At 44.3% G+C, this 27,671-nt stretch overlaps 1 protein-coding gene and 2 long non-coding RNA genes across 5 annotated transcripts; 1 reads left to right on the top strand and 2 right to left on the bottom strand.

Moving 5' to 3' along the window:
- Positions 1 to 38: 38 nt before the first annotated feature.
- On the bottom strand, positions 39 to 10,568 carry LOC124023961. The gene is made up of 3 exons (XR_006836816.1): positions 10,522 to 10,568; positions 288 to 358; positions 39 to 114 (listed from the first exon to the last, which is right to left on the bottom strand). It is a non-coding gene; the product is annotated as an uncharacterized LOC124023961 (long non-coding RNA).
- LOC124023959 (lipopolysaccharide-induced tumor necrosis factor-alpha factor homolog) lies at positions 2,103 to 11,376 on the top strand. 2 transcript variants are annotated; one of them, XM_046338121.1, is made up of 5 exons: positions 2,103 to 2,681; positions 9,146 to 9,274; positions 10,022 to 10,123; positions 10,480 to 10,627; positions 10,743 to 11,376. In XM_046338121.1, exons 2-5 carry the CDS (start codon positions 9,151 to 9,153, stop codon positions 10,846 to 10,848), a joined length of 480 nt encoding a protein of 159 aa, XP_046194077.1. In that variant the 5' UTR covers positions 2,103 to 2,681; positions 9,146 to 9,150; the 3' UTR covers positions 10,849 to 11,376. The 2 variants fall into 2 exon arrangements, with proteins under 2 accessions (XP_046194077.1, XP_046194078.1); XM_046338122.1 differs by having other exon boundaries at positions 2,122 to 2,681; positions 9,150 to 9,274.
- A 3,798-nt stretch (positions 11,377 to 15,174) lies between these two features.
- On the bottom strand, positions 15,175 to 26,857 carry LOC124023954. 2 transcript variants are annotated; one of them, XR_006836809.1, is made up of 4 exons: positions 26,221 to 26,857; positions 16,631 to 17,254; positions 15,424 to 15,939; positions 15,175 to 15,250 (listed from the first exon to the last, which is right to left on the bottom strand). It is a non-coding gene; the product is annotated as an uncharacterized LOC124023954 (long non-coding RNA). The 2 variants fall into 2 exon arrangements; XR_006836810.1 differs by having other exon boundaries at positions 16,875 to 17,254.
- Positions 26,858 to 27,671: the final 814 nt, after the last annotated feature.

Raw genomic sequence — 27,671 nt, 5'->3', positions numbered from 1 at the left:
TATTGTAGAAATGTAAAACTTGACGGTTTGCAGACTTGCCTTGGAGCTGGCCACTCTCCTTATAATGGAACGTCCCATCAGCGAGTTGATTTTTGGTTTATGTACGTTCTGTTCCTGCACGTTATAGCGTAGTTCTTTTTAACGTTAATACTTTATAGGACAGTTCGGTTTTCATGTCATTTAGCCCTTGGTATATTTTAAAGCACTTTGGTTTATTTGCTTGTCATAATTTGTATCATCCCAGTTTTGATAAATAAACCCCCTTATTGTTTCATTGTGACACTCACTTGATTTGATTGACAGCCTGACTCAGCGTTCTCTTCAACAGAGCCTGGATGCTCCTGATTAACTCCACCTCCTGCGGTACACAAACACAACCATCACCTTATTTTCAGATTGGTTTCTAGTGAAATAATGTATAGGCAACATTTAATAATGATACAAGTATTTCGGTGAACTAGAGCAAAGACAAGTCTATGTTATTTTTGTATCATCAGCAGCTCCTCCGCTACGCGGTCGCAGTTCCCGACAGGTTAGGTTATCCGTGGCGATGGCGAACGGGATCTCAGTGGCGTCCAGCGCCTTCAACAGCCTCCTCTTCTGCCCCAGGAGGAGGTCTGTCTCGGCCACCAGCTTCTCGATGTGCCGCTGCAGCTCCGACTTCCAGAAGTGGATATGCTGCAGTCTCTCTCCCAGGTGCCCCCTCAGCTTGGGTGCCCCCTCAGCTTGGGTGTGCAGAGTCCCGGCCTCGGTCTCCGTATCCAGTGTTTTGGACTCATGGCGAATCCTCTTTGCGTTGTTTCAGTCTGTAACCACCTGGTGAAGGGTAGAGAAATGCTTGAAGTGCCATTCCCCGGGCTGCCATTCCTCCGGGCTGCCATTCCTCTGAACGGTACCCCGCAGTAGCCAAGCCGGAGGAGGGATACAAGTGTATGTGGGGGGGAGGCCACTCTAAAGTGTGCAATGCCACAGATGTCTCAAGTTGAGGGAGCATGTAATTGGCATGCTGACTGAAGGAATGTTCACCAGAGCTGTTGCCAGAGAATTTAATGTTAATTTCTCTACTATAAGCCACCTCCAACATTGTTTTAGACAATATGGCAGAATGTTGAATAACCACGCCAGACCAGGACCTCCACATCTGGGTTCTTCACCTGCAGGATCGTCTGAGACCAGCCACCCAGACAGCTGATGAAATTGAGGACTATTTCTGTCTGTAATAAAGCCCTTTTGTGGGGGAACAAATCATTCTGATTGGCTGGGCCTAGCTCCCAAGTAGGTGGTCCTATGCTCTTCCAGGCCCGTCTATGGCTGCGCCCCTGCCCAGTCATATGAAGTCCATAGATTAGAGCCGAATACATTTATTTCAATTGACTGATTTACTGACTGATTTCCTGTAACTCAGTAAAACTGTTGAAATGGTTGCATGTTACGTTTATATTTTTCTTCAGTATACATTCTCAGGAAACAACGAATGGTGGATGGATGAACACACACACTTTTCTAAAATGTATTCACCTGAAAATAGGCCTATGATAGGTGTTCTAATTACCTTTTTTCCAAACACCAATGGACCAATGTTAGTAAAGTAATGACTGTCTGGTCTGCGTTACGTTCTAATAGTCTAACTGAAGGTTACTCATCTCACCAACAACCACAGCAATGTTGATAATCGGGAACAATAACACATTACCGTTTAACACTGTGACTTACCACAGACACTATTTCCCTTCTCTCTCTCTCTCACACACACCATATTCACACCCCTCCACCTCTTCACTTTAAAACCCTTTAGTGAGTCAGAGGTCTCTGGTCTATTGATGGGAATCAGAGTCTTCAGGCCTGTGTCCCAAATGACACCATGCTCCCTAGATACGGTAGTGCACTACATTTGACCAGGGCTCAATGTCATTTGGGAAATGCCCCTGGTGTGAGTGGAATTTCCTGTTTGAATACGTTTTTACCTTAGCTGCCTCACTCCTCCCCTCTGTGTGTGCGCTCGTTCTCACTCTATTTCCTACCTGGTTCACTTTCTCACTGTCTGTCTGGAGTAGCAGCTCTATTCTTTAGCTCCACACAGTCGTATTCTCCAGGACTCCAGTCCACAGTACCTCATCTTCTCCAGGGCTCCAGTCCACAGTACCTCGTCTCCTCCAGGGCTCCAGTCCACAGTACCTCGTCTCCTCCAGGACTCCAGTCCACAGTACCTCATCTCCTCCAGGACTCCAGTCCACAGTACCTCGTCTCCTCCAGGACTCCAGTCCACAGTACCTCGTCTCCTCCAGGACTCCAGTCCACAGTACCTCGTCTCCTCCAGGACTCCAGTCCACAGTACCTCGTCTCCTCCAGGACTCCAGTCCACAGTACCTCGTCTTCTCCAGGGCTCCAGTCCACAGTACCTCGTCTCCTCCAGGACTCCAGTCCACAGTACCTCGTCTCCTCCAGGGCTCCAGTCCACAGTACCTCGTCTTCTCCAGAACTCCAGTCCACAGTACCTCGTCTCCTCCAGGACTCGAGTCCACAGTACCTCGTCTCCTCCAGGACTCCAGTCCACAGTACCTCGTCTTCTCTAGGGCTCCAGTCCACAGTACCTCGTCTCCTCCAGGGCTCCAGTCCAAAGTACCTCGTCTCCTCCAGGACTCCAGTCCACAATACCTCGTCTCCTCCAGGACTCCAAAAAGGTAAGGGGCTGTTGCTCTGCTCGTGGCTGGGAAAGGGTGCTCTGAGTTGGGGGTTTCAGAGTGCTTCTTTGCAGGATATAATAAAATATGAAAGAGTTGTGTGTATGACTAGGAATATCTGTGTTTGTTTTGTGTGTGTTGCTACGTGAGAAAGAAAAGACTTGTTAGAAGAGGGGTGTTTTTAAATCGGTTTAGAGATAACACAGCACCAGTCACCCTACCTTCTAACTCTGTCTTGGTGCCTAATGTTTGACAGCTCTGTTAGATGTGTACACACAGACAGCTCTGTTAGACGTGTACACACAGACAGCTCTGTTAGATGTGTACACACAGACAGCTCTGTTAAACTGTACACACAGACAGCTCAGTGAGATTTGATACACAGACAAACCTGATAGATGTAGAATACACACAGACAGCCCATTATGGGGAAATGTCCAGCTGTTCTGTGAGATGTTGGATTAAGGAAATGAAAATGAATCTTGTGAAATGTTTAACTGACTAGAGTGTGGAGTTATGGTTCCTGCCACATGGTAAATGGGTATAGTAAAGGTCAAACCATGATATAATTTAGTTCAGGGTAATCTGAAAAAATCTATATTCAATTCTTCTCAATGTTGGAAGAGGAAATTAAAAAAATTCCTTGTGAAAATGTTTAACCTGACCAGGGCCCATGGGAGAATACTACTGTTGACCAGGGCCCATAGGGTAGAATACTACTGTTAGACCTGGGCCCACTAGGGTATAGTAAAGGTCAGGTTTGGGGTCAATGGGTAGTGAGATCCTTCAGGGCCCAGGGCAGTAATCTGAAAAAATCTATATTCAATTACTTCTCAATAAATGGAAGAGGAAGCTACTTATTTAAAACGGGCCCTGAATTGGGTGTCTTTAATTCTAATTAACCTACTGTTGACCAGGGCCCATAGGGTAGTGTACTACTGTTGACCAGGGCCCTTAGGGTAGTGTACTACTGTCGACCAGGGCCCATAGGGTAGTGTAGGGTAGTGTACTACTGTCGACCAGGGCCCATAGGGTAGTGTACTACTGTTGACCAGGGCCCATAGGGTAGTGTACTACTGTCGACCAGGGCCCTTAGGACTCCGGTTAAAAGTAGTGAACGATATAATTATGTCTCCCCCCACTTCTAAAACCAAAGTTGCACCCCTGGTTTTAACAGTGATCAAGTAGACTACTATTTGATCATAATGTAGGACTACCAGAGGGGCCTACCATCAAAAACAATGGGGAAAATGAATCCCATAATATTTTAACATGGAAATAGCTGTTCTATCATTCAGCCTACAGTAGCAGCCAATGTGTGGTGTTCAATGTTGGCTACATTCTATGAGACGTTTGAAAAAAAACATTCAGGGCTTGTTGACATGAACCTGTTTATCCACTTGTCCTTCAGACAAGGAGGCGACTGAAAATGTTGTTGAGTTGTTTGATGCAAGTAACCATTTTATTCCCATACCATTATTACAGAAAACCTGACTAATACAACACTGACCCTTTAACACAAAAAAAGCTCTTTACCTGAATCACTTTTCAAAGAAGTCTAGAAATGCACACGTGTTGTGTCTTGTAGGAAACAAACACTCCTCCATTGAGGATTACAACTGATCTATAACTGGGCTAATAACTCACTAACTAGCAAAGGATATGAACAAATGTGCACACGTGGCTACATGCATCTCTCTCTTTGATCTCAAAACAAGCTCATCTACTCGCGACCGCTGATTCTGTAAAGACAGGCACGTTCAAACAGTGTTGCCAACTCCTCAATAAGGAAAGTAACTATTGGCTGTCCTAAAAGTCGCTAGAAATCGCTAAATGACTATTGGCTGTCCTAAAAGTTGCTAGAAGTCGCTAAATGACTATTGGCTGTCCTAAAAGTCTCTAGAAATCGCTAAATGACTATTGGCTGTCCTAAAAGTCGCTAGAAATCGCTAAATGACTATTGGCTGTCCTAAAAGTCTCTAGAAATCGCTAAATGACTATTGGCTGTCCTAAAAGTCGCTAGAAATCGCTAAATGACTATTGGCTGTCCTAAAAGTCGCTAGAAATCGCTAAATGACGTCTTTGCATAATTGGCCATGTAATTGTGATGGACGCTGTAGGAGAGAGGAATAAAGTTGTGGGAGAGACAAAATGCAAGTAAAAAAACATTCTTTTTTTTAAATGTCACAATTCCAACCCTCCTTTACCCGGGCTTGGGACCGGCAAAAGTGAACCAAAAGACTCTGGCGGAGTTACTAAGTTTTTTGTTTATTTGTTTATTTTTTTGTTATTTAGTTTATTTCATTTAAGAATGATGGAGGCCACTGTGTTCTTGGGGACCTTCAATGCTGCATATTTTTGGTACCCTTCCCCAGATCTGTGCATCGACACAATCCTGTCTCGGAGCTCTACGGACAATTCCTTCGTCCTCATGGCTTGGTTTTTGCTGTGACATGCACTGTCAACTGTGAAACCTTATTTAGACAGGTGTGTGCCTTTCCAAACCATGTCCAATCAATTGAATTTACCACAGGTGAACTCCAAGTTGTAGAAACATTTCAAAGATGATCAATGGAAACAGGATACACCTGAGCTCAATTTAGAGTAAATTTCATAGCAAAGGGTCTGAATACTTATGTAAATAAGGTATTTCTGTTTTGTAAACATTTGCTAACATTTTTAAGAACCTGTTTTTGCTTTGTCATGGGGTATTGTGATGTCATATGGGGTATTGTGATGTCATTATGGGGTATTGTGATGTCATTATGTTGTATTGTGTGTAGATTTCAGAGGATTTTTTATTTATTTAATCCATTTTAGAATAAGGCTGTAACTTAAATAAATGTGGAAAAAGTCAAGGGGTCTGAATACTTCCTGATTCCAGAATACACTGTATGTACTGTATGTTAGTATAATCTATGCATTTCCTTATAATAGTTTGTTTTTAATGACTGACTGTGCTGTGTATTATAGCTGATTCCAGATGACATACTGTACTGTGTATTATAGCTGATTCCAGATGACATATTGTACTGTGTATTATAGCTGATTCCAGATGACATACTGTACTGTGTATATAGCTGATTCTGACATACTGTACTGTGTATTATAGCTGATTCCAGATGACATACTGTACTGTGACATATTATAGCTGATTCTGTGTATTATAGCTGAGATGACATACTGTACTGTGTATTATAGCTGATTCCAGATTCCAGATGACATACTGTACTGATTCCAGATGATTATAGCTGATTCCAGATGACATACTGTACTGTGTATTATAGCTGATTCCAGATGACTGATTCAGATGACATATACTGATGACATGTACTGTGTATTATAGCTGATTCCAGATGACATACTGTACTGTGTATTATAGCTGATTCCAGATGACATGTATTCCAGATGACATACTGTACTATGTATTATAGCTGATTCCAGATGACATACTGTACTGTGTATTATAGCTGATTCCAGATGACATACTGTACTATGTATTATAGCTGATTCCAGATGACATACTGTACTGTGTATTATAGCTGATTCCAGATGACATACTGTACTGTGTATTATAGCTGATTCCAGATGACATACTGTACTGTGTATTATAGCTGATTCCAGATGACATACTGTACTGTGTATTATAGCTGATTCAGATGACATACTGTACTGTGTACAGCTGATTCAGTACATACTGTACTGTGTATTATATTCCAGCTGTATTCTGTGTATTATAGCTGATTCAGATGACATACTGTACTATGTATTATAGCTGATTCCAGATGACATACTGTACTATGTATTATAGCTGATTCCAGATGACATACTGTACTATGTATTATAGCTGATTCCAGATGACATACTGTACTATGTATTATTATTCCAGATGACATACTGTATTCCAGATGATGACATACTGTACTGTGTATTATAGCTGATTCCAGATGACATACTGTACTGATTATATAGCTGATTCCAGATGACATACTGTACTATGTATTATAGCTGATTCCAGATGACATTCCAGATTCCAGATGACATACTGTACTGTGTATTATAGCTGATTCCAGATGACAGCTGATTATAGCTGATTCAGATGACATACTGTACTGTACTGTACTATGTATTATAGTGATTAGATAGCTACTGTACTATGTATTATAGCTGATTCCAGATGACATACTGTACTATGTATTATAGCTGATTCCAGATGACATACTGTACTATGTATTATAGCTGATTCCAGATGACATACTGTACTATGTATTATAGCTGATTCCAGATGACATACTGTATTCTGATTCAGATGACATACTGTACTATGTGTATTATAGCTGATTCCAGATGACATACTGTACTATGTATTATAGCTGATTCAGATGACATACTGTACTATGTATTATAGCTGATTCCAGATGACATACTGTACTGTGTATTATAGCTGATTCCAGATGACATACTGTACTGTGTATTATAGCTGATTATAGCTGATTCCAGATGACATACTGTACTGTGTATTATAGCTGATTCCAGATGACATACTGTACTATGTATTATAGCTGATTCACATACTGTACTATGTATTATAGCTGATTCCAGATGACATACTGTACTTATTATAGCTGATTCTGTACTATGTATTATAGCTGATTCCAGATGACATACTGTACTGTGTATTATAGCTGATTCCAGATGACATACTGTACTGTGTATTATAGCTGACCAGATGACATACTGTACTGTGTATTATAGCTGATTCCAGATGACTACTGTACTGTGTATTATAGCTGATTCCAGATGACATACTGTACTGTGTATTATAGCTGATTCCAGATGACATACTGTACTGTGTATTATAGCTGATTCCAGATGACATGACTACTGTACTGTGTATTATAGCTGATTCCAGATGACATACTGTACTGTGTATTCCAGATGACATACTGTACTGATTCTGATTCAGATGACATACTGTACTGTGTATTATAGCTGATTCCAGATGACATACTGTACTGTATTATAGCTGATTCCAGATGACATACTGTACTTCTGATTCAGATGACATACTGTACTGTGTATTATAGCTGATTCCAGATGACATACTGTACTGTGTATTATAGCTGATTCCAGATGACATACTGTACTGTGTATTATAGCTGATTCCAGATGACATTGTACTGTGTATTATAGCTGATTCCAGATGACATACTGTACTATCATACTGTAGATGAGATGACATACTGTACTGTGTATTATAGCTGATTCCAGATGACATACTGTACTGTGTATTATAGCTGATTCCAGATGACATACTGTACTGTGTATTATAGCTGATTCCAGATGACATACTGTACTGTGTATTATAGCTGATTCCAGATGACATACTGTACTGTGTATTATAGCTGATTCCAGATGACATACTGTACTATGTATTATAGCTGATTCCAGATGACATACTGTACTGTGTTTGCCTGTGACTGACTAGTGTCTCAACACTATCTGAGGGGTCCATAATATGGCTTGGAACCTTTTACTGCAGTGAGTGCAAAGTATACACCTCACACACATGGTTATGGGCTTATAAAAAGAAGACACCTGTACCATGTCAGGTGTAGAGTTGAAACGTATTCAGTTCTGTGTTTGCATCCCAATATTACACTTTATATACATCACAGAAGACTGAAACATAACAAAACTGTTTGACATAGAAACACTGGATTTTTGTCGCAAAAAAAAAGAAGAAAAAATGATACAATTATGTAAAATATGAAAAACATTCCACCCATGAGGTTACAGAGGGCGCTTCTGGACATTAACTTCAGGAAAGGGCCATGAGGTCACAGAGGGCACTTCTGGACATTGACTGCAGGAAAGGGCCATGAGGTCACAGAGGGCACTTCTGGACATTGACTGCAGGAAAGGGCGGCCTCTGTATTTTGTATTGTCAACTGATGTGTCATTGTGGATTGACACTTAAAAGTTTTCTATCTAACTCTAACTGTTAATCATTCACCAGTAACATAGACCAGAGTTATTCTGATAGATTTAGTGGGTGTGTGGCATTCATTAGTTGTGGTGTTGTTATAGGCTTGTACTATTCAGAGGCTACAGGCCATGTCTTTGTCCAATGAAATGTCACCAATCTAGTTATTTGTCCTAAAGAAATGTCACCAAACCTGTCAGGTTGAACACATGGGTGTGTGTCAATGTTATAGGCAACAGCTTGAACAAGGTGTGTGTGTGTGAAAGAAGATAGGTGAGAGAGATAGGTGAGAGAGATAGATACTGTACTGTGTATTATAGCTGATTCCAGATTACATACTGTACTGTGTATTATAGGGGGGAGAGAAGGTGAGGGGCAGAGACATATGTTTTCTAAATGTGTTATTTTCATAAGGTGTGCTCAATGTGTTTGTGCTCACTGTCTTCCACTCTCTCTCTCTCTCTCAACCCCACCCCAGACAGTATGGAGAAGAGCCAGTATGGACCCCCGCAGGACGTGTCGGCTCCCCCCTACTCCGGCTTCCCAGCGGGCTACCAGGGAAGTGGGGGGGGGACAGCCTACCCCCCTCAGCCTGGCTTCCAGGGAGGTAAGATATCAGACCTACACTGATACTGTTCGGGACAGTTAAAGCCGACACTCATAGAAAATAAGGTGATGTGGAGAACTTGAAAGGGTTCTACGGCTATCCCCATAGGAGAACCCTCTGAAGAGCTTTTCAGACCAGGACTAGGTATCATCTGTGTTTAACAAACCAGACCTTATTCTTTATGTATTATGTATATTAAACATTTTCCTGGACAGCAACTCCCTTCAAAGTGTTTTCATTAAGCATTTTGGAAGTGTGTGTTATGATAGCCATAGATGTCATGAACATCATTGTTAAGGGCTGGCCAACCACTCTGTATCCCTGGGTTTGTGTTCCCATAATGCTGGCCAACCACTCTGTATCCCTGTGTCCCCATAATGCTGGCCAACCACTCTGTATCCCTGGGTTTGTGTTCCCATAATGCTGGCCAACCACTCTGTATCCCTGTGTCCCCATAATGCTGGCCAACCACTCTGTATCCCTGGGTTTGTGCTCCCATAACGCTGGCCAACCACTCTGTATCCCTGTGTCCCCATAATGCTGGCCAACCACTCTGTATCCCTGGGTTTGTGTTCCCATAATGCTGGCCAACTACTCTGTATCCCTGGGTTTGTGTTCCCATAATGCTGGCCAACCACTCTGTATCCCTGGGTTTGTGCTCCCATAACGCTGGCCAACCACTCTGTATCCCTGGATTTGTGATAAATGACAGTGTATTGATGTATTTATTTATCCCTTATTTATCAGGTCCCCAACCCGGCATGTACCCACCACCTCCCCAACCCGGCATGTACCCACCACCTCCCCAACCCGGCCCGGGCATGGCACAACCTACAAATGCCCCCGGCAGTGAGTCACACACACACACTGAAGAAAACTCCTAACTCTCTGACCAAACTACCTCAATCGGTTCCTTATTTTATTATTCACAGTACACCGTGGAAAACGAGAACCAAATAGTAGTCACACAAGGTATTGGCTGGATATCCTGGTCATAGCAACACCCAGCCTTAGCAGCCCTTCTAATCCTCTACCCTCTGAGGGGGCGGGAAATATAGAACAAAGAACCCAATTTTTGGGGGGCCTAATTGGTTTTGTCCAGTTCTATCCCGTTCTAACCAGTATTCTCCTCCCTCTGCAATAACCCAGGTGGTGGTTCTGACCAGTTCTATCTGGTTCTAACCAGTATTCTCCTCTCCCTACAGTAACCCAGGTGGTGATACAGCAGCCGCTGCTAAGAGACGTACCCGGCCAGATGATGTGTCCCCACTGTCAGGTCCCGGTTCTGACAGAGACCACACACACCCCTGGACTGGTCACCTGGCTCATCTTTGGAGTCCTCTGCTGCTTCATGTGAGTTATACAAGCACACACCATATGCAGACATGTGGCAAACATCGTTTTTTCTCTCAAACACACATACACTGTAGAGATGGATACACACACTGAATCCCTTCTCTCTCTCTAGGTGCTGGCCATGCTCTTGGATTCCATTCTGTGTTGACTCCTGTAAGGATGTAGAACACCGCTGCCCCAACTGCAAGAGAGTGATCCACATCCACAAACGCGAATAGACCAAGATGAGACGCATGCCACAAAGTGATCCACATACACAAACACATGTGACTAGACCAAGATGAGAAACCTGCCACAAATTGATCCACAACTAGCCCCGGCCCACAGACACTGCTGCCACAAAGTGATCTATACTTTTATGAATCCATTCCAATACACCACAAGTCTACACCACTACACAACTGGTCTACAACTCTACACCACTAGGTCAAGAACACTTTTAGTACCAGAATAATGGTGACTCATATTTCCAACCATAACACACACGCTTGTGAACAATAGTCTGACTGTGGCTGAAATGACTACTGGAAGACCAGCTTAACATTGCCTAGTGTCAGAGTGTAACAAGCTAAGGCCACTTCTAGCAGACTCTTTACACTGATTGTAATATACGTTTTCTTTCATTCTGTGAATCTTCATGTTAGACAGAAAGTAGGATTCTATTTGTATTGACGTTGGTATTGATTGGTTGTTGGGTTTTTTAAAGGGACAGTCCACAGTTGAAACAATAAAAAAGCTGAACCCTGCCTCTGTTTTTGTAAAAAGCTGTGGGATGGGTCTGGAGAAGTGTAACCGCTCTAAGACTGAGCTATGCATGCACTGACTGACCGTCCAAAAGTATATCTTTATCAATGTTTTGGGCTACACAGTGCTATTTTTACATTTACAAACATTGGAGCAAAACAAGCTGATATTTTGGGTTCTGATGGGTGATAGAGGAATTCTAAATTCCTTTATGTTTTATTGCCAAAACCAATTCGCACTCATTTCTAATTCATTAATGAATTGTAAGTTCATTAATTATGCATGAAGTAGATTGAGACCAGTCTTAAAAGCCAAAAGTAACAGCGTTTATTACAAGAGAGTACTAAATGCTTACACACATTTCCACAGGTTATAAACTGAAAATGACATCATCAGTTTCCCACCCTCTCTCCGATTCTCACAAGAGCCCATTGTTTATTAGGTCTGGTACTATCTTCCTGCTCCTCCCATAAAACTACATTCCAACCACTAGCATCTCTCCACTAATGGAATCCAACCAAAACATTCTTATCTCATCCCTCCCCCTTAAACTTCCCAAGAGGCTGATAGAGGAATTCTAAATTCCTTTATGTTTTAATTGCCAAAACCAATTTCGCACTCGTTTCTAATTCATTAATGATGTGTAAGTTCATGAATTATGCATGAAGTAGATCGAGACCAGTCTTAAAAGCCAGGTAAGAGCGTTTAATTCCAGAGAGTACTGACCCCAAATACAAAGAACATTACATTTTAAAGAAAGGGAACATAAAATGACGTCATCAGTTTCACACCCTCTCCCAACCTTACAATAGGTAGTATTCAGTCCTAGAGAAGTTTTACTCCCCTCATAAAACTACATTCCAACCTGTCTAAAATATATACTTCTCTCCACTAATGGAATCCAACCAAAACATTCTTATCTGTATGAAAAGCCATAGCATCGGCCCCCTTTAACTTCTCAAGAGACACAGACAATTAATTCGTTCTGCTTACATTTTCAGTAACAGCTTAACCAATAACTTTTACTTTTCATACCATAACATAATAGTATTAGAATAAATGGTTCTAATCAATAATGTATACATAATTAATCATTTCAACCATAATTTCCTCTAACAATGGGGTACAACTAAGCACAAGTTATATTAACTGCGGATTGCCACTTTTACTGATTAACAATAATTGTTTCAAAAGTCAATAATAATGGACTTTTGAGACAATTAGTGGCCCTTTTTTCCAGAAACACACACTAATATTTTTTTCTAAAACGTATTCACCTGAAAAAGGCCTGTGTGAGGTGTGTTAACGCTTCTTTATAGCAATAGACACGTGTGTAGTTGTGGCTTATAGGGTGTCTAATTGTTCTAAATGTTTTCAAAATGGGTGAGTCTGTTTTGTTTTTGTACAGACACCACTCCTACCTAAACAGCACCCTCACCCGCAAAGTAGAAATCAAAGGAAGAGAAACTGGAAATTCAATAACTGCAGTTGACATAGCTAAGTAAATGGAAGAATACTCTTATTGCAATGTGGATGGCTTTGGTTGAGCATGGTGTAGTCTATGGTGTTGCCAAGGAACAGCATCCTCTGTGAAGAAGTAGGAGGTGAAGGTCTCCTGCACACGGATTGCCTACTGTGCTGCGTTGTTGGCCCCCATCCTGGCAACATCCTGCAGAGCAGCAGACCTCTCCTCTGGCACACGGCGGAGCGCTGCATGTCCCCTCCTGTTCATCATCATGAAGTTATGCAGGACACAGGTAGTCTTCACAGATGCCTGAAATCCCCACGAGACAGTGTCGTGGAAGATTCAGAATTTGTTGGTAACATATGTAAGATGTTTTATCATCTGTGTTTTATCAAATGTGTGTAAGTTACTTCTCATCAGAATGGTATTTGTATACCGAATGGTATTTCTGTATAATACTGTGGCGAGGTTGCAGTTATCTGTTCTGTCAAGACTAAGTTGCATGGGTAAACATATATTTTACTCCCTACCTTTCCCAGTGGGGAAAGGAGGGTGGCAGTGTCTGGAATCATTCTATGCTCACTCTAATGTTGTTTCTATCTTAACCCATAGCCTCATTCTCCTCTCTGTGAGCTTGTCCAGGATTGGTTGTATTTAGGGTTGGTTGTATCTAAATGACAATTTGATATATGCCTGTTGATTTTATTTTACCTTTATTTAACTAGGCAAGTCAGTTAAGAACAAATTCTTATTTTCAATGACGGCCTAGGAACGGTGGGTTAACTGCCTGTTCAGGGGCAGAACGACAGATTTGTACCTTGTCAGCTCAGGGATTTGAACTTGCAACCTCCCGGTTACTAGCCCAACGCTCTAACCACTAGGCTACCCTGCCGCCCCAGGATTGGTTTATGGTTCTGGGGTTTGAGTAAGGAGACAAAGCTGAACGATTTATTATGTCTATGCTGTCTGACTATGTGTGTTCTTTGCTATTAAAGGATCTCAGTTGTATTGTAGTGGGGCTTTCAGAGAATTCATTGAGGGACACTGAATTTATCTGAGAGTCACAGGATTGTGATAGAGCTCATATAATTAAAGGTGGACTTTTATAACTAACTCTGACTTGTGTGTGTGGTTTGCTCCCATGATTTGGTAAATAGAGGAAATCTCCACGACAACAGTCCCAGATGGCCCTGGTCACCCAACTGTGCAGTGCCCTACACAGTGACAATCGTTTTGAAGAAATTTCAAGTTGCAAGCCATCTGTAGGAATATGGAAGATAATGTCATTAGACTTTTACATTACCAGGTCATTGTGGATTAGTATAAAGTATAATATATCTTATAAACAAACAAACATAACATTGGATAGATGCATGTGAGACAGCAGGATCATATCAAGGATAACGTCACAAATGAATACATAAATACTACTTGAAGCTTGATGATGACTTGATCACTTGAATCAGCTGAGTGGCACTAAGGCAAAAATTAAAATGTGTACCCCTTTGAGACCCCAGGAACAGGACTGGGAACCATTGCTCTTCATCTGCAGACAGGGTTTTACAGCTCTGTATCTGAGGACAGAAAACAGACTTCATTATACTAAACTTAGACCACACTGAATATTATGTTACTATTCTCTCCGTCCTCACTTCTTACTATGGAGTGGAACTACACAACAGTACCTGCCCTATCCAGAATAGCCTACTCTACCTTCTGACAGTTGGAGCAGCTATCCTTTCACTCTCTTCCATGGCTGTTAGTTAGCTACCTAAAAATGCATTTGGAGTTTGTATTACATTTTACACAAGTGTATAAATATAAATTTAATTATGCACGTTATCACTCAATTTGCACTGTACACATAATATAAATGACGACGCGACACACAACTTTTGTTTCTTATATCCCATACGTAACTGTGTTGCAGAAATACAGTTTGACATTTGCTATCATTGTTTTCTATGTTGCGTGCACGCTTCATAGTTTACGTGGTAACAGTCATTGTTATAATTTAACCATTATTATTCTCAAGTAAATAGTCACAGTTCAAAGTAATGTCTTGTTTACCTCTATTCCTCAGCAGTGATGGATGCCACGGTGTGCTGATAAAGGAGGTCCGACCTGAATCCCAGGGTTAAAATACGGTTCCGGAAGGGAGTTGGGAAATGCCCACCCTCTGTTCACCCCAGTGGAACTCTTTTTCCCTTTGACGAGTTTAAAATAGCGAAGTACAGTTATACATTGATATTGTATACTGTTATTGATCAAATAATGCTTATATTTAACGTTAACATTATTGTGGAAATGTAAAACTTGACGGTTTGCAGACTTGCCTTGGAGCTGGCCACTCTCCTTATAATGGAACGTCCCATCAGCGAGTTGATTTTTGGTTTATGTACGTTCTGTTCCTGCACGTTATAGCGTAGTTCTTTTTAACGTTAATACTTTATAGGACAGTTCGGTTTTCATGTCATTTAGCCCTTGGTATATTTTAAAGCACTTTGGTTTATTTGCTTGTCATAATTTGTATCATCCCAGTTTTGATAAATAAACCCCCTTATTGTTTCATTGTGACACTCACTTGATTTGATTGACAGCCTGACTCAGCGTTCTCTTCAACAGAGCCTGGATGCTCCTGATTAACTCCACCTCCTGCGGTACACAAACACAACCATCACCTTATTTTCAGATTGGTTTCTAGTGAAATAATGTATAGGCAACATGTAATAATGATACAAGTATTTCGGTGAACTAGAGCAAAGACAAGTCTGTGTTATTTTTGTATCATCAGCAGCTCCTCCTCTACGCGGTCGCAGTTCCCGACAGGTTAGGTTATCCGTGGCGATGGCAAACGGGATCTTAGTGGCGTCCAGCGCCTTCAACAGCCTCCTCTTCTGTCCCAGGAGGAGGTCTGTCTCGGCCACCAGCTTCTCGATGTGCCGCTGCAGCTCCGATTCCAGAAGTGGATATGCTGCAGTCTCTCTCCCAGGTGCCGCGTCCCCTCAGCTTGGGTGTGCAGAGTCCCGGCCTCGGTCTCCGTATCCAGTGTTTTGGACTCATGGCGAATCCTCTTTGCGTTGTTTCAGTCTGTAACCACCTGGTGAAGGGTAGAGAAATGCTTGAAGTGCCATTCCTCCGGGCTGCCATTCCTCCGGGCTGCCATTCCTCCGGGCTGCCATTCCTCTGAACGGTACCCCGCAGTAGCCAAGCCGGAGGAGGGATACAAGTGTATGTGGGGGGGAGACCACTCTAAAGTGTGCAATGCCACAGATGTCTCAAGTTGAGGGAGCATGCAATTGGCATGCTGACTGAAGGAATGTTCACCAGAGTCTATGGCTGCGCCCCTGCCCAGTCATATGAAGTCCATAGATTAGAGCCGAATACATTTATTTCAATTGACTGATTTACTGACTGATTTCCTGTAACTCAGTAAAACTGTTGAAATGGTTGCATGTTACGTTTATATTTTTCTTCAGTATACATTCTCAGGAAACAACGAATGGTGGATGGATGAACACACACACTTTTCTAAAATGTATTCACCTGAAAATAGGCCTATGATAGGTGTTCTAATTACCTTCTTTTAACACCAATGGACCAATGTTAGTAAAGTAATGACTGTCTGGTCTGCGTTACGTTCTAATAGTCTAACTGAGGAGGAGTCATGGTGATAATAGGCTGCTCATGCATGGTTAATGCATGGCTACTAGGTCTTCTGTCTTCTCACTAACAAACGTATTTTCCAACCACAACATTGTTTATCGAGAACTATAAACAGCTTAACTCACCACAGCCACAATTTCCCCTCAACACACACACACACACGAACACAGGATATTCACACCCCTCCACCTCTTCACTTTAAAACCCTTTAGTGAGTCAGAGGTCTCTGGTCTATTGATGGGAATCAGAGTCTTCAGGCCTGTGTCCCAAATGACACCATGTTCCCTAGATACGGTAGTACACTACATTTGACCAGGGCTCAATGTCATTTGTGAAATGCCCCTGTTGTGAGTGGAATTTCCTGCTTACTTTTATACTGTGATTCGTCGTCACACAGTGATGATGCAATTACACTGGAACTAGTGATTGACCAACGGGTGGAGTTATTTTCCATCAGGCTTGTGTTCACTATTCAGCCACTTCAGATAACGTTGTTACCTCATCTGCCCCACTCCTCCCCTCTGTGTGCGCGCTCGTTCTCGCTCTCTTTCCTACCTGGTTCACTTTCTCACTGTCTCGAGGGAGTAGCAGCTCTGATCTTTAGCCTCACACAGTCCACAGTACCTCGTCTCCTCCAGGACTCCAGTCCACAGTACCTCGTCTCCTCCAGGACTCCAAAAAGGTAAGGGGCTGTTGCTCTGCTCGTGGCTGGGAAAGGGTGCTCTGAGTTTGAAACTCCCCGAGTGCTTCTTTGGAGGATATAATAAAATATGAAAGAGTTGTGTGTATGACTAGGAATATCTGTGTTTGTTTTGTGTGTGTTGCTACATGAGAAAGAAAAGACTTGTTAGAAGAGGGGTGTTTTTAAATCAGTTTAGAAAAAACACAGCACCAGTCACCCTACCTTCTAACTCTGTCTTGGTGCCTAATGTTTGACAGCTCTGTTAGATGTGTACACACAGACAGCTCTGTTAGACGTGTACACACAGACAGCTCTGTTAGATGTGTACACACAGACAGCTCTGTTAGACGTGTACACAGACAGCTCTGTTAGATGTGTACACACAGACAGCTCTGTTAGATGTGTACACACAGACAGCTCTGTTAGACGTGTACACACAGACAGCTCTGTTAGATGTGTACACACAGACAGCTCTGTTAGACGTGTACACACAGACAGCTCTGTTAGATGTGTACACACAGACAGCTCTGTTAGACGTGTACACACAGACAGCTCTGTTAGACGTGTACACACAGACAGCTCTGTTAGATGTGTACACACAGACAGCTCTGTTAGACGTGTACACACAGACAGCTCTGTTAGATGTGTACACACAGACAGCTCTGTTAGACGTGTACACACAGACAGCTCTGTTAGATGTGTACACAGACAGCTCTGTTAGATGTGTACACACAGACAGCTCTGTTAGATGTGTACACACAGACAGCTCTGTTAGATGTGTACACACAGACAGCTCTGTTAGATGTGTACACACAGACAGCTCTGTTAGACGTGTACACAGACAGCTCTGTTAGACGTGTACACACAGACAGCTCTGTTAGACGTGTACACACAGACAGCTCTGTTAGACGTGTACACACAGACAGCTCTGTTAGACGTGTACACACAGACAGCTCTGTTAGACGTGTACACACAGACAGCTCTGTTAGATGTGTACACAGACAGCTCTGTTAGACGTGTACACACAGACAGCTCTGTTAGACGTGTACACACAGACAGCTCTGTTAGACGTGTACACACAGACAGCTCTGTTAGACGTGTACACAGACAGCTCTGTTAGATGTGTACACACAGACAGCTCTGTTAGACGTGTACACACAGACAGCTCTGTTAGATGTGTACACACAGACAGCTCTGTTAGACGTGTACACACAGACAGCTCTGTTAGATGTGTACACAGACAGCTCTGTTAGACGTGTACACACAGACAGCTCTGTTAGATGTGTACACACAGACAGCTCTGTTAGACGTGTACACACAGACAGCTCTGTTAGACGTGTACACACAGACAGCTCTGTTAGATGTGTACACACAGACAGCTCTGTTAGATGTGTACACACAGACAGAGTGGAAAACTGTACTTCACACGTCAGTGAATTTGATAGCTAACCAAACCATGATAGGGTAGAATACCCAGGGCCCATTATGGGGAAATGTCCAGCTGTTCTGTGAGATGTTGGATTAAGGAAATGAAAATGAATCCTTGTGTAAATGTTTAACTGACTAGAGTGTGTGAGTTATGGTTCCTGCCCATGGTAAATGGGTATAGTAAAGGTCAGGTTTGGGGTCAATTCGAATTGAGATCAGTCAGTTCAGGAAGTAATCTGAAAAAAAATCTATATTCAATTACTTCTCAATAGATGGAAGAGTAGAAGCTACTAATTTAAAAAGTTGTAACATTTTGTATTTAAAATTCAAAACACTTCCTGAAATGGGTGTCTTTAATTATATTTAACCCACTGTTGACCAGGGCCCATAGGGTAGAATACTACTGTTGACCAGGGCCCATAAGGTAGAATACTACTGTTAACCAGGGCCCATAGGGTAGAATACTACTGTTGACCTGGGCCCATAGGGTAGAATACTACTGTTGACCAGGGCCCATAGGGTAGAATACTACTGTTGACCAGGGCCCATAGGGTAGTGTACTACTGTTGACCAGGGCCCATAGGGTAGAATACTACTGTTGACCAGGGCCCATAGGGTAGTGTACTAACTGTTGACCAGGGCCCATAGGGTAGTGTAGGGTAGTGTACTACTGTTGACCAGGGCCCATAGGGTAGAATACTACTGTTGACCAGGGCCCATAGGGTAGTGTACTACTGTTGACCAGGGCCCATAGGGTAGTGTACTACTGTTGACCAGGGCCCATAGGGTAGTGTACTAACTGTTGACCAGGGCCCATAGGGTAGTGTACTACTGTTGACCAGGGCCCATAGGGTAGTGTACTAACTGTTGACCAGGGCCCATAGGGTAGTGTAGGGTAGTGTACTACTGTTGACCAGGGCCCATAGGGTAGAATACTACTGTTGACCAGGGCCCATAGGGTAGTGTACTACTGTTGACCAGGGCCCATAGGGTAGTGTAGGGTAGTGTACTACTGTTGACCAGGGCCCATAGGGTAGAATACTACTGTTGACCTGGGCCCATAGGGTAGAATACTACTGTTGACCAGGGTCCATAGGGTAGTGTACTAATGTTGACCAGGGCCCATAGGGTAATGTAGGGTAGTGTACTACTGTTGACCAAGGCCCATAGGGTAGTGTACTACTGTTGACCAGGGCCCATAGGGTAGTGTACTACTGTTGACAAGGGCCCATAGGGTAGTGTACTACTGTTGACCAGGGCCCATAGGACTCCGGTTAAAACTGAGCAAATTTCAGGTACTTCAACATTCTGTGCAAATTCTGGCGCACGTTTACTGTGACCACTGAGGCTGTACCCACTTTAAGTTAGTTTTAACCAGGGGCGCAACTTCACTGGGGCACATGTCCCCCCACATTCTGAAATTCCATTAAGTCCCCCCCAGTTTTATCATTGAAATATGATACAAAACAGGGCAACAGTGTGCTTTAGGACATTTACATTACATTTAAGTCATTTAGCGACTTACAAAATTGGTGCATTCACCTTATGACATCCAGTGGAACAGTCACTTTACAATAGTACAATAGTACAATAGTGCATCTAAATCTTTTAAGGGGGGGGCATGCGGACGCCTCAGAGCGGTCAGGTTGTTATGCAGGTGAATGAGGACCCAAAAGCGACTTGGCGAAAACAGAGTCTTTAATCCAGTAAAGTTACTTTACAAACAAAAGGCATAATACTACTCGTAATGACGAGAACAGACTGGAGACTTGATCAAGAACTGCAGGTTGCCTCGGGAAGGCACTTGAACGCAGCAGACTCAGACACCTGCTCACCACGCAGCATCTGAGGGAAACACGACACGACAGGGCAATACATAGACACAGCACGGTGAACAATAGACAAGGATCCGACAGGACAGGAACGGAAAACAAGGGAAGAAATAGGGACTCTAATCAGGGGAAAAGATAAGGAACAGGTGTGGGAAGACTAAATGATGATTAGGGGAATAGGAACAGCTGGGAGCAGGAACGGAACGATAGAGAGAGGAGAGAGAGGGAGGGGGAGAGAGAGGGATAGAAAAAGGGAACGAACCTAATAAGACCAGCAGGGGGAAACGAACAGAAGGGAAAGCATAATGACAAGACAATCTAAGACAAAACATGACAGTACCCCCACTCACCGAGCGCCTCCTGGCGCACTCGAGGAGGAATCCTGGCGGCAACGGAGGAAATCATCAATAAGTGAACGGTCCAGCACGTCCCGAGACGGAACCCAACTCCTCTCCTCAGGACCGTAACCCTCCCAATCCACTAAGTATTGGTGACCCCGTCCCCGAGAACGCATGTCCATGATCTTACGTACCTTGTAAATAGGTGCGCTCTCGACAAGGACGGGAGGGGGGAGGGAAGACGAACGGGGGTGCGAAGAAAGGGCTTGACACAGGAGACATGGAAGACAGGATGGACGCGACGAAGATGTCGCGGAAGAAGCAGTCGCACAGCGACAGGATTGACGACCTGGGAGACACGGAACGGACCAATGAACCGCGGAGTCAACTTACGAGAAGCTGTCGTAAGAGGAAGGTTGCGAGTGGAAAGCCACACTCTCTGGCCGCAACAATACCTTGGACTCTTAATCCTGCGTTTATTGGCGGCTCTCACAGTCTGTGCCCTGTAACGGCAAAGTGCAGACCTCACCCTCCTCCAGGTGCGCTCACAACGTTGGACAAACGCTTGAGCGGAGGGAACGCTGGACTCGGCAAGCTGGGATGAGAACAGAGGAGGCTGGTAACCCAGACTACTCTGAAACGGAGATAACCCGGTAGCAGACGAAGGAAGCGAGTTGTGAGCGTATTCTGCCCAGGGAGCTGTTCTGCCCAAGACGCAGGGTTTCTGAAAGAAAGGCTGCGTAGTATGCGACCAATCGTCTGATTGGCCCTCTCTGCTTGACCGTTAGACTGGGGATGAAACCCGGAAGAGAGACTGACGGACGCACCAATCAAACGACAGAACTCCCTCCAAAACTGTGACGTGAATTGCGGGCCTCTGTCTGAAACGGCGTCTAACGGGAGGCCATGAATTCTGAACACATTCTCGATGATGATTTGTGCCGTCTCCTTAGCGGAAGGAAGTTTAGCGAGGGGAATGAAATGTGCCGCCTTAGAGAACCTATCGACAACCGTAAGAATCACAGTCTTCCCCGCAGACAAAGGCAGACCGGTAATGAAGTCTAGGGCGATGTGAGACCATGGTCGAGAAGGAATGGGGAGCGGTCTGAGACGACCGGCAGGAGGAGAGTTACCCGACTTAGTCTGCGCGCAGTCCGAACAAGCAGCCACGAAACGGCGCGTGTCACGCTCCTGAGTCGGCCACCAAAAGCGCTGGCGAATAGACGCAAGAGTGCCTCGAACACCGGGATGACCAGCTAACTTGGCAGAGTGAGCCCACTGAAGAACAGCCAGACGAGTGGAAACAGGAACGAAAAGGAGGTTACTAGGACAAGCGCGCGGCGACGCAGTGTGCGTGAGTGCTTGCTTAACCTGTCTTTCAATTCCCCAGACTGTCAACCCGACAACACGCCCATAAGGAAGAATCCCCTCGGGATCAGTAGAAGCCACAGAAGAACTAAACAGACGGGATAAGGCATCAGGCTTGGTGTTCTTGCTACCCGGACGGTAAGAAATCACAAACTCGAAACGAGCGAAAAACAACGCCCAACGAGCTTGACGGGCATTAAGTCGTTTGGCAGAACGGATGTACTCAAGGTTCTTATGGTCTGTCCAAACGACAAAAGGAACGGTCGCCCCCTCCAACCATTGTCGCCATTCGCCTAGGGCTAAGCGGATGGCGAGCAGTTCACGGTTACCCACATCATAGTTGCGCTCAGATGGCGACAGGCGATGAGAAAAATAAGCGCAAGGATGAACCTTATCGTCAGACTGGAAGCGCTGGGATAGAATGGCTCCCACGCCTACCTCTGAAGCGTCAACCTCGACAATAAATTGTCTAGTGACGTCAGGAGTAACGAGGATAGGAGCGGACGTAAAACGTTCTTTTAGAAGATCAAAAGCTCCCTGGGCGGAACCGGACCACTTAAAACACGTCTTGACAGAAGTAAGAGCTGTGAGAGGGGCAGCAACTTGACCGAAATTACGAATGAAACGCCGATAGAAATTAGCGAAACCTAAAAAGCGCTGCAACTCGACACGTGACCTTGGAACGGGCCAATCACTGACAGCTTGGACCTTAGCGGAATCCATCTGAATGCCTTCAGCGGAAATAACGGAACCGAGAAAAGTAACGGAGGAGACATGAAAAGAGCACTTCTCAGCCTTTACGTAGAGACAATTCTCTAAAAGGCGCTGTAGAACACGTCGAACGTGCTGAACATGAATCTCGAGTGACGGTGAAAAAATCAGGATATCGTCAAGATAGACAAAAACAAAGATGTTCAGCATGTCTCTCAGAACATCATTAACTAATGCCTGAAAAACAGCTGGCGCATTGGCGAGACCAAACGGCAGAACCCGGTACTCAAAATGCCCTAACGGAGTGTTAAACGCCGTTTTCCACTCGTCCCCCTCTCTGATGCGCACGAGATGGTAAGCGTTACGAAGGTCCAACTTAGTAAAGCACCTGGCTCCCTGCAGAATCTCGAAGGCTGATGACATAAGGGGAAGCGGATAACGATTCTTAACCGTTATGTCATTCAGCCCTCGATAATCCACGCAGGGGCGCAGAGTACCGTCCTTCTTCTTAACAAAAAGAACCCCGCCCCGGCCGGAGAGGAAGAAGGCACTATGGTACCGGCGTCAAGAGACACAGATAAATAATCCTCGAGAGCCTTACGTTCGGGAGCCGACAGAGAGTATAGTCTACCCCGAGGAGGAGTGGTCCCCGGAAGGAGATCAATACTACAATCATACGACCGGTGAGGAGGAAGGGAGTTGGCTCGGGACCGACTGAAGACCGTGCGCAGATCATGATATTCCTCCGGCACTCCTGTCAAATCGCCAGGTTCCTCCTGAGAAGTGGGGACAGAAGAAATGGGAGGGATGGCAGACATTAAACACTTCACATGACAAGAAACGTTCCAGGATAGGATAGAATTACTAGACCAATTAATAGAAGGATTATGACATACTAGCCAGGGATGACCCAAAACAACAGGTGTAAAAGGTGAACGAAAAATCAAAAAAGAAATAGTCTCACTGTGGTTACCAGATACTGTGAGAGTTAAAGGTAGTGTCTCAAATCTGATACTGGGAAGATGACTACCATCTAAGGCAAACATGGGCGTAGGCTTGTCTAACTGTCTGAAAGGAATGTCATGTTTCCGAGCCCATGCTTCGTCCATGAAACAACCCTCAGCCCCAGAGTCAATCAAGGCACTGCATGTAGCACCCGAACCGGTCCAGCGTAGATGGACCGACATAGTAGTACAGGATCTAGATGAAGAGACCTGAGTAGTAGCGCTCACCAGTAGCCCTCCGCTTACTGATGAGCTCTGGCCTTTACTGGACATGAATTGACAAAATGTCCATCAAATCCGCAATAGAGGCACAGGCGGTTGGTGATCCTCCGTTCCCTCTCCTTGGTCGAGATGCGAATACCTCCCAGCTGCATGGGCTCAGTCTCTGAGCCAGAGGAGGGAGATGGTTGCGATGCGGAGCAGGGAAACACCGTTGACGCGAGCTCTCTTCCACGAGCTTGGTGACGAAGATCTACCCGTCGTTCTATGCGGATGGCGAGAGCAATCAAAGAGTCCACACTGGAAGGAACCTCCCGAGAGAGAATCTCATCTTTGACCACTGCGTGGAGTCCCTCCAGAAAACGAGCGAGCAGCGCCGGCTCGTTCCAGTCACTAGAGGCAGCAAGAGTGCGAAACTCTATAGAGTAATCCGTTATGGATCGATCACCTTGGCATAGGGAAGCCAGGGCCCTAGAAGCCTCCCTACCAAAAACTGAACGGTCAAAAACCCGAATCATCTCCTCTTTAAAGTTCTGGTAATTGTTAGAACAATCAGCCCTTGCCTCCCAGATAGCTGTGCCCCACTCTCGAGCCCGGCCAGTAAGGAGTGAAATGACGTAAGCAACCCGAGCTCTCTCGCTAGAGTATGTGTTGGGTTGGAGAGAGAACACAATATCACACTGGGTGAGAAAGGAGCGGCACTCTGTGGGCTGCCCGGAGTAGCAAGGTGGGTTATTAACCCTAGGTTCCGGAGGCTCGGCAGGCCAGGAAGTAACAGGTGGCACGAGACGAAGACTCTGGAACTGTCCAGAGAGGTCGGAAACCTGAGCGGCCAGGTTCTCCACGGCATGGCGAGCAGCAGACAATTCCTGCTCGTGTCTGCCGAGCATGGTTCCTTGGATCTCGACGGCAGTGTTACGAGCATCTGTAGTCGCTGGGTCCATTCCTTGGTCGGATCCTTCTGTTATGCAGGTGAATGAGGACCCAAAAGCGACTTGGCGAAAACAGAGTCTTTAATCCAGTAAAGTTACTTTACAAACAAAAGGCATAATACTACTCGTAATGACGAGAACAGACTGGAGACTTGATCAAGAACTGCAGGTTGCCTCGGGAAGGCACTTGAACGCAGCAGACTCAGACACCTGCTCACCACGCAGCATCTGAGGGAAACACGACACGACAGGGCAATACATAGACACAGCACGGTGAACAATAGACAAGGATCCGACAGGACAGGAACGGAAAACAAGGGAAGAAATAGGGACTCTAATCAGGGGAAAAGATAAGGAACAGGTGTGGGAAGACTAAATGATGATTAGGGGAATAGGAACAGCTGGGAGCAGGAACGGAACGATAGAGAGAGGAGAGAGAGGGAGGGGGAGAGAGAGGGATAGAAAAAGGGAACGAACCTAATAAGACCAGCAGGGGGAAACGAACAGAAGGGAAAGCATAATGACAAGACAATCTAAGACAAAACATGACACAGGTAGGTTGTTTGGAGTGTTTATCTGAGTGGATGAAAATAATACAATTATGCCCCCCCACTTCTAAAACCAAAGTTGCGCCCCTGGTTTTAACAGTGATCAAGTAGACTACTATTTGATCATCATGTAGGACTACCAGAGGGGCCTACCATCAAAAACAATGGGGAAAATGCATCCCATAATATTTTAACATGGAAATAGCTGTTCTATCATTCAGCCTACAGTAGCAGCCAATGTGTGGTGTTCAATGTTGGCCTACATTCTATGAGACGTTTGAAAACACATTCAGGGCTTGTTGACATGAACCTGTTTATCCACTTGTCCTTCAGACAAGGTGGTGACTTTCGCTACACTCGCATTAACATCTGCTAACCATGTGTATGTGACAAATAAAATTTGATTTGATTTTGATTTGACTGAAAATGTTGTTGAGTCGTTTGATTCAAGTAACCATTTTATTCCCATACCATTATTACAGAAAACCTGACAAATACAACAAAATACAATACTGCCCCTTTAACACAAAAAAGCTCTTTACCCGAATCACTTTTCAAAGACGTCTAGAAATGCACACGTGTTGTGTCTTGTAGGAAACAAACACTCCCCCATTGAGGACTACAACTGATCTATAACTGGGCTAATAACTCACCAACGAGCAAAGAATATGATCTCAAAACAGCTCATCTACTCACGACCGCTGATTCTGTAAAGACAGTCACTTTCAACGTGAAGGCACAGGTATGGTAGTGGTTTATTTGCATATAGGCCTTACTGCAGCTCTGATTGGTTACGGCGCACCGGTCTGTTTAGACTAGAGTATGTGCATGTCAATGCAATAGAATCCTGCTCTGTTGAGTTCTGTCTACAACAAAGTCTCTTGAATCGTTGGTTTTGTTTCGGTATGTTGCATTGAAAGTAGCTAATAATTGTGTTGTTTCGATCACAATTCCCACAGTAAAGGGTTGATAGTGTTTAACTAACGGGGAGAACTAGACAGTTGAGTGAGGTTCCATCTCGTGCTTCTCTGCGCGGGCTGATTTTTCTTCTGCAACAGCAGCAGCTCCCCGCAAAACACACACACACTAAACAACTCTACCTCACTTCCTCATGATCCCGTGGAACAAAGTCCAACAGATAAGCCTCCTTTACAACTTCATAACAACACCATCATCATGTATTTACGCATAGGCTTTGTCCCAAATGGCAGCCTGGTTCATATTTAGTGCCCTGCTTTTGACCAGGGCCCACATGGAAAATAGTGTGTCATTTGGGATGAACTCATACAGAGCATTCAGAACCCTTTGACTTTTTCCACATTTTGTTACATTTACAGCCCTATTCTTAAATTGATTAAATCGTTTTCCCCTCATCAATCTGCACGTAATACCCCACAATGACAAAGCAAAAACATTTTTTTTTTTTAGAAATGTTAGCTAATGTATAAAAACAAAAACAAAGGAACATATCACATTTACATCAGTATTCAGAGCCTTTACTCAGTACTTTGTTGAAGCACCTTTGGCAGAGATTACAGCCTCGGGTCTTCTTGGGTTTGATGCTACGAGTTTAGCACACCTGTATTCCTCTCATTCCTCTCTGCAGATCCTCTAAAACTCTGTCAGGTTGGATGGGGAGTGTCGCTGCACAGCTATTTTCAGGTCTCACCAAAGATGTTCGATTGGGTTCAAGTCTGGGCCACTCGAGGACATTCAGAGTCTTGTCCCGAAGCCACTCCTGCGTTGTCTTGACTGTGTGCTTAGGGTCGTTGTCCTGTTGGAAGGTGAACCTTCACCCCAGTCTGAGTTCCTGAGCCCTCTGGATCAGGTGTTCATCAAGGATCTCTCTGTACTTTGCTCCATTAATCTTTTGCCTTGCAGTCCCTGCCGCTGAAAACCGTAGGGATGGTGCCAGGTTTTCTCCAGACGTGACGCTTGGCATTCAGACCAAAGAGTTCAATCTTGGTTTCATCAGTCCAGAGAATCTTGTTTCTGATGGTCTGAGTCTTTTAGGTGCCTTTTGGTAAACTCCAAGCGGGCTGTCATGTGCATTTTACTGAGTGCTTCCATCTGGCCACTCTACCATAAAGGCCTGATTCGTGGG

The sequence above is a fragment of the Oncorhynchus gorbuscha genome, unplaced genomic scaffold, assembly GCF_021184085.1.
Source record: "Oncorhynchus gorbuscha isolate QuinsamMale2020 ecotype Even-year unplaced genomic scaffold, OgorEven_v1.0 Un_scaffold_1737, whole genome shotgun sequence".
In the NCBI taxonomy this organism is placed as follows: domain Eukaryota; kingdom Metazoa; phylum Chordata; class Actinopteri; order Salmoniformes; family Salmonidae; genus Oncorhynchus; species Oncorhynchus gorbuscha.
The sequence above is the reverse complement of the archived record's forward strand: the minus strand, read 5'-3'. Positions and strand labels throughout refer to the sequence as shown.

What these genes read in the sequence shown, in the direction of transcription:
- LOC124023959 (XM_046338121.1), top strand. Translation starts at nt 9,151, where the DNA reads ATGGAGAAGAGCCAGTATGGACCCCCGCAGGACGTGTCGGCTCCCCCC. An exon ending in TCAGCCTGGCTTCCAGGGAG is followed by an intron (nt 9,275 to 10,021) that starts GTAAGATATCAG and finishes CTTATTTATCAG; the next exon opens with GTCCCCAACCCGGCATGTAC. An exon ending in ACCTACAAATGCCCCCGGCA is followed by an intron (nt 10,124 to 10,479) that starts GTGAGTCACACA and finishes CTCTCCCTACAG; the next exon opens with TAACCCAGGTGGTGATACAG.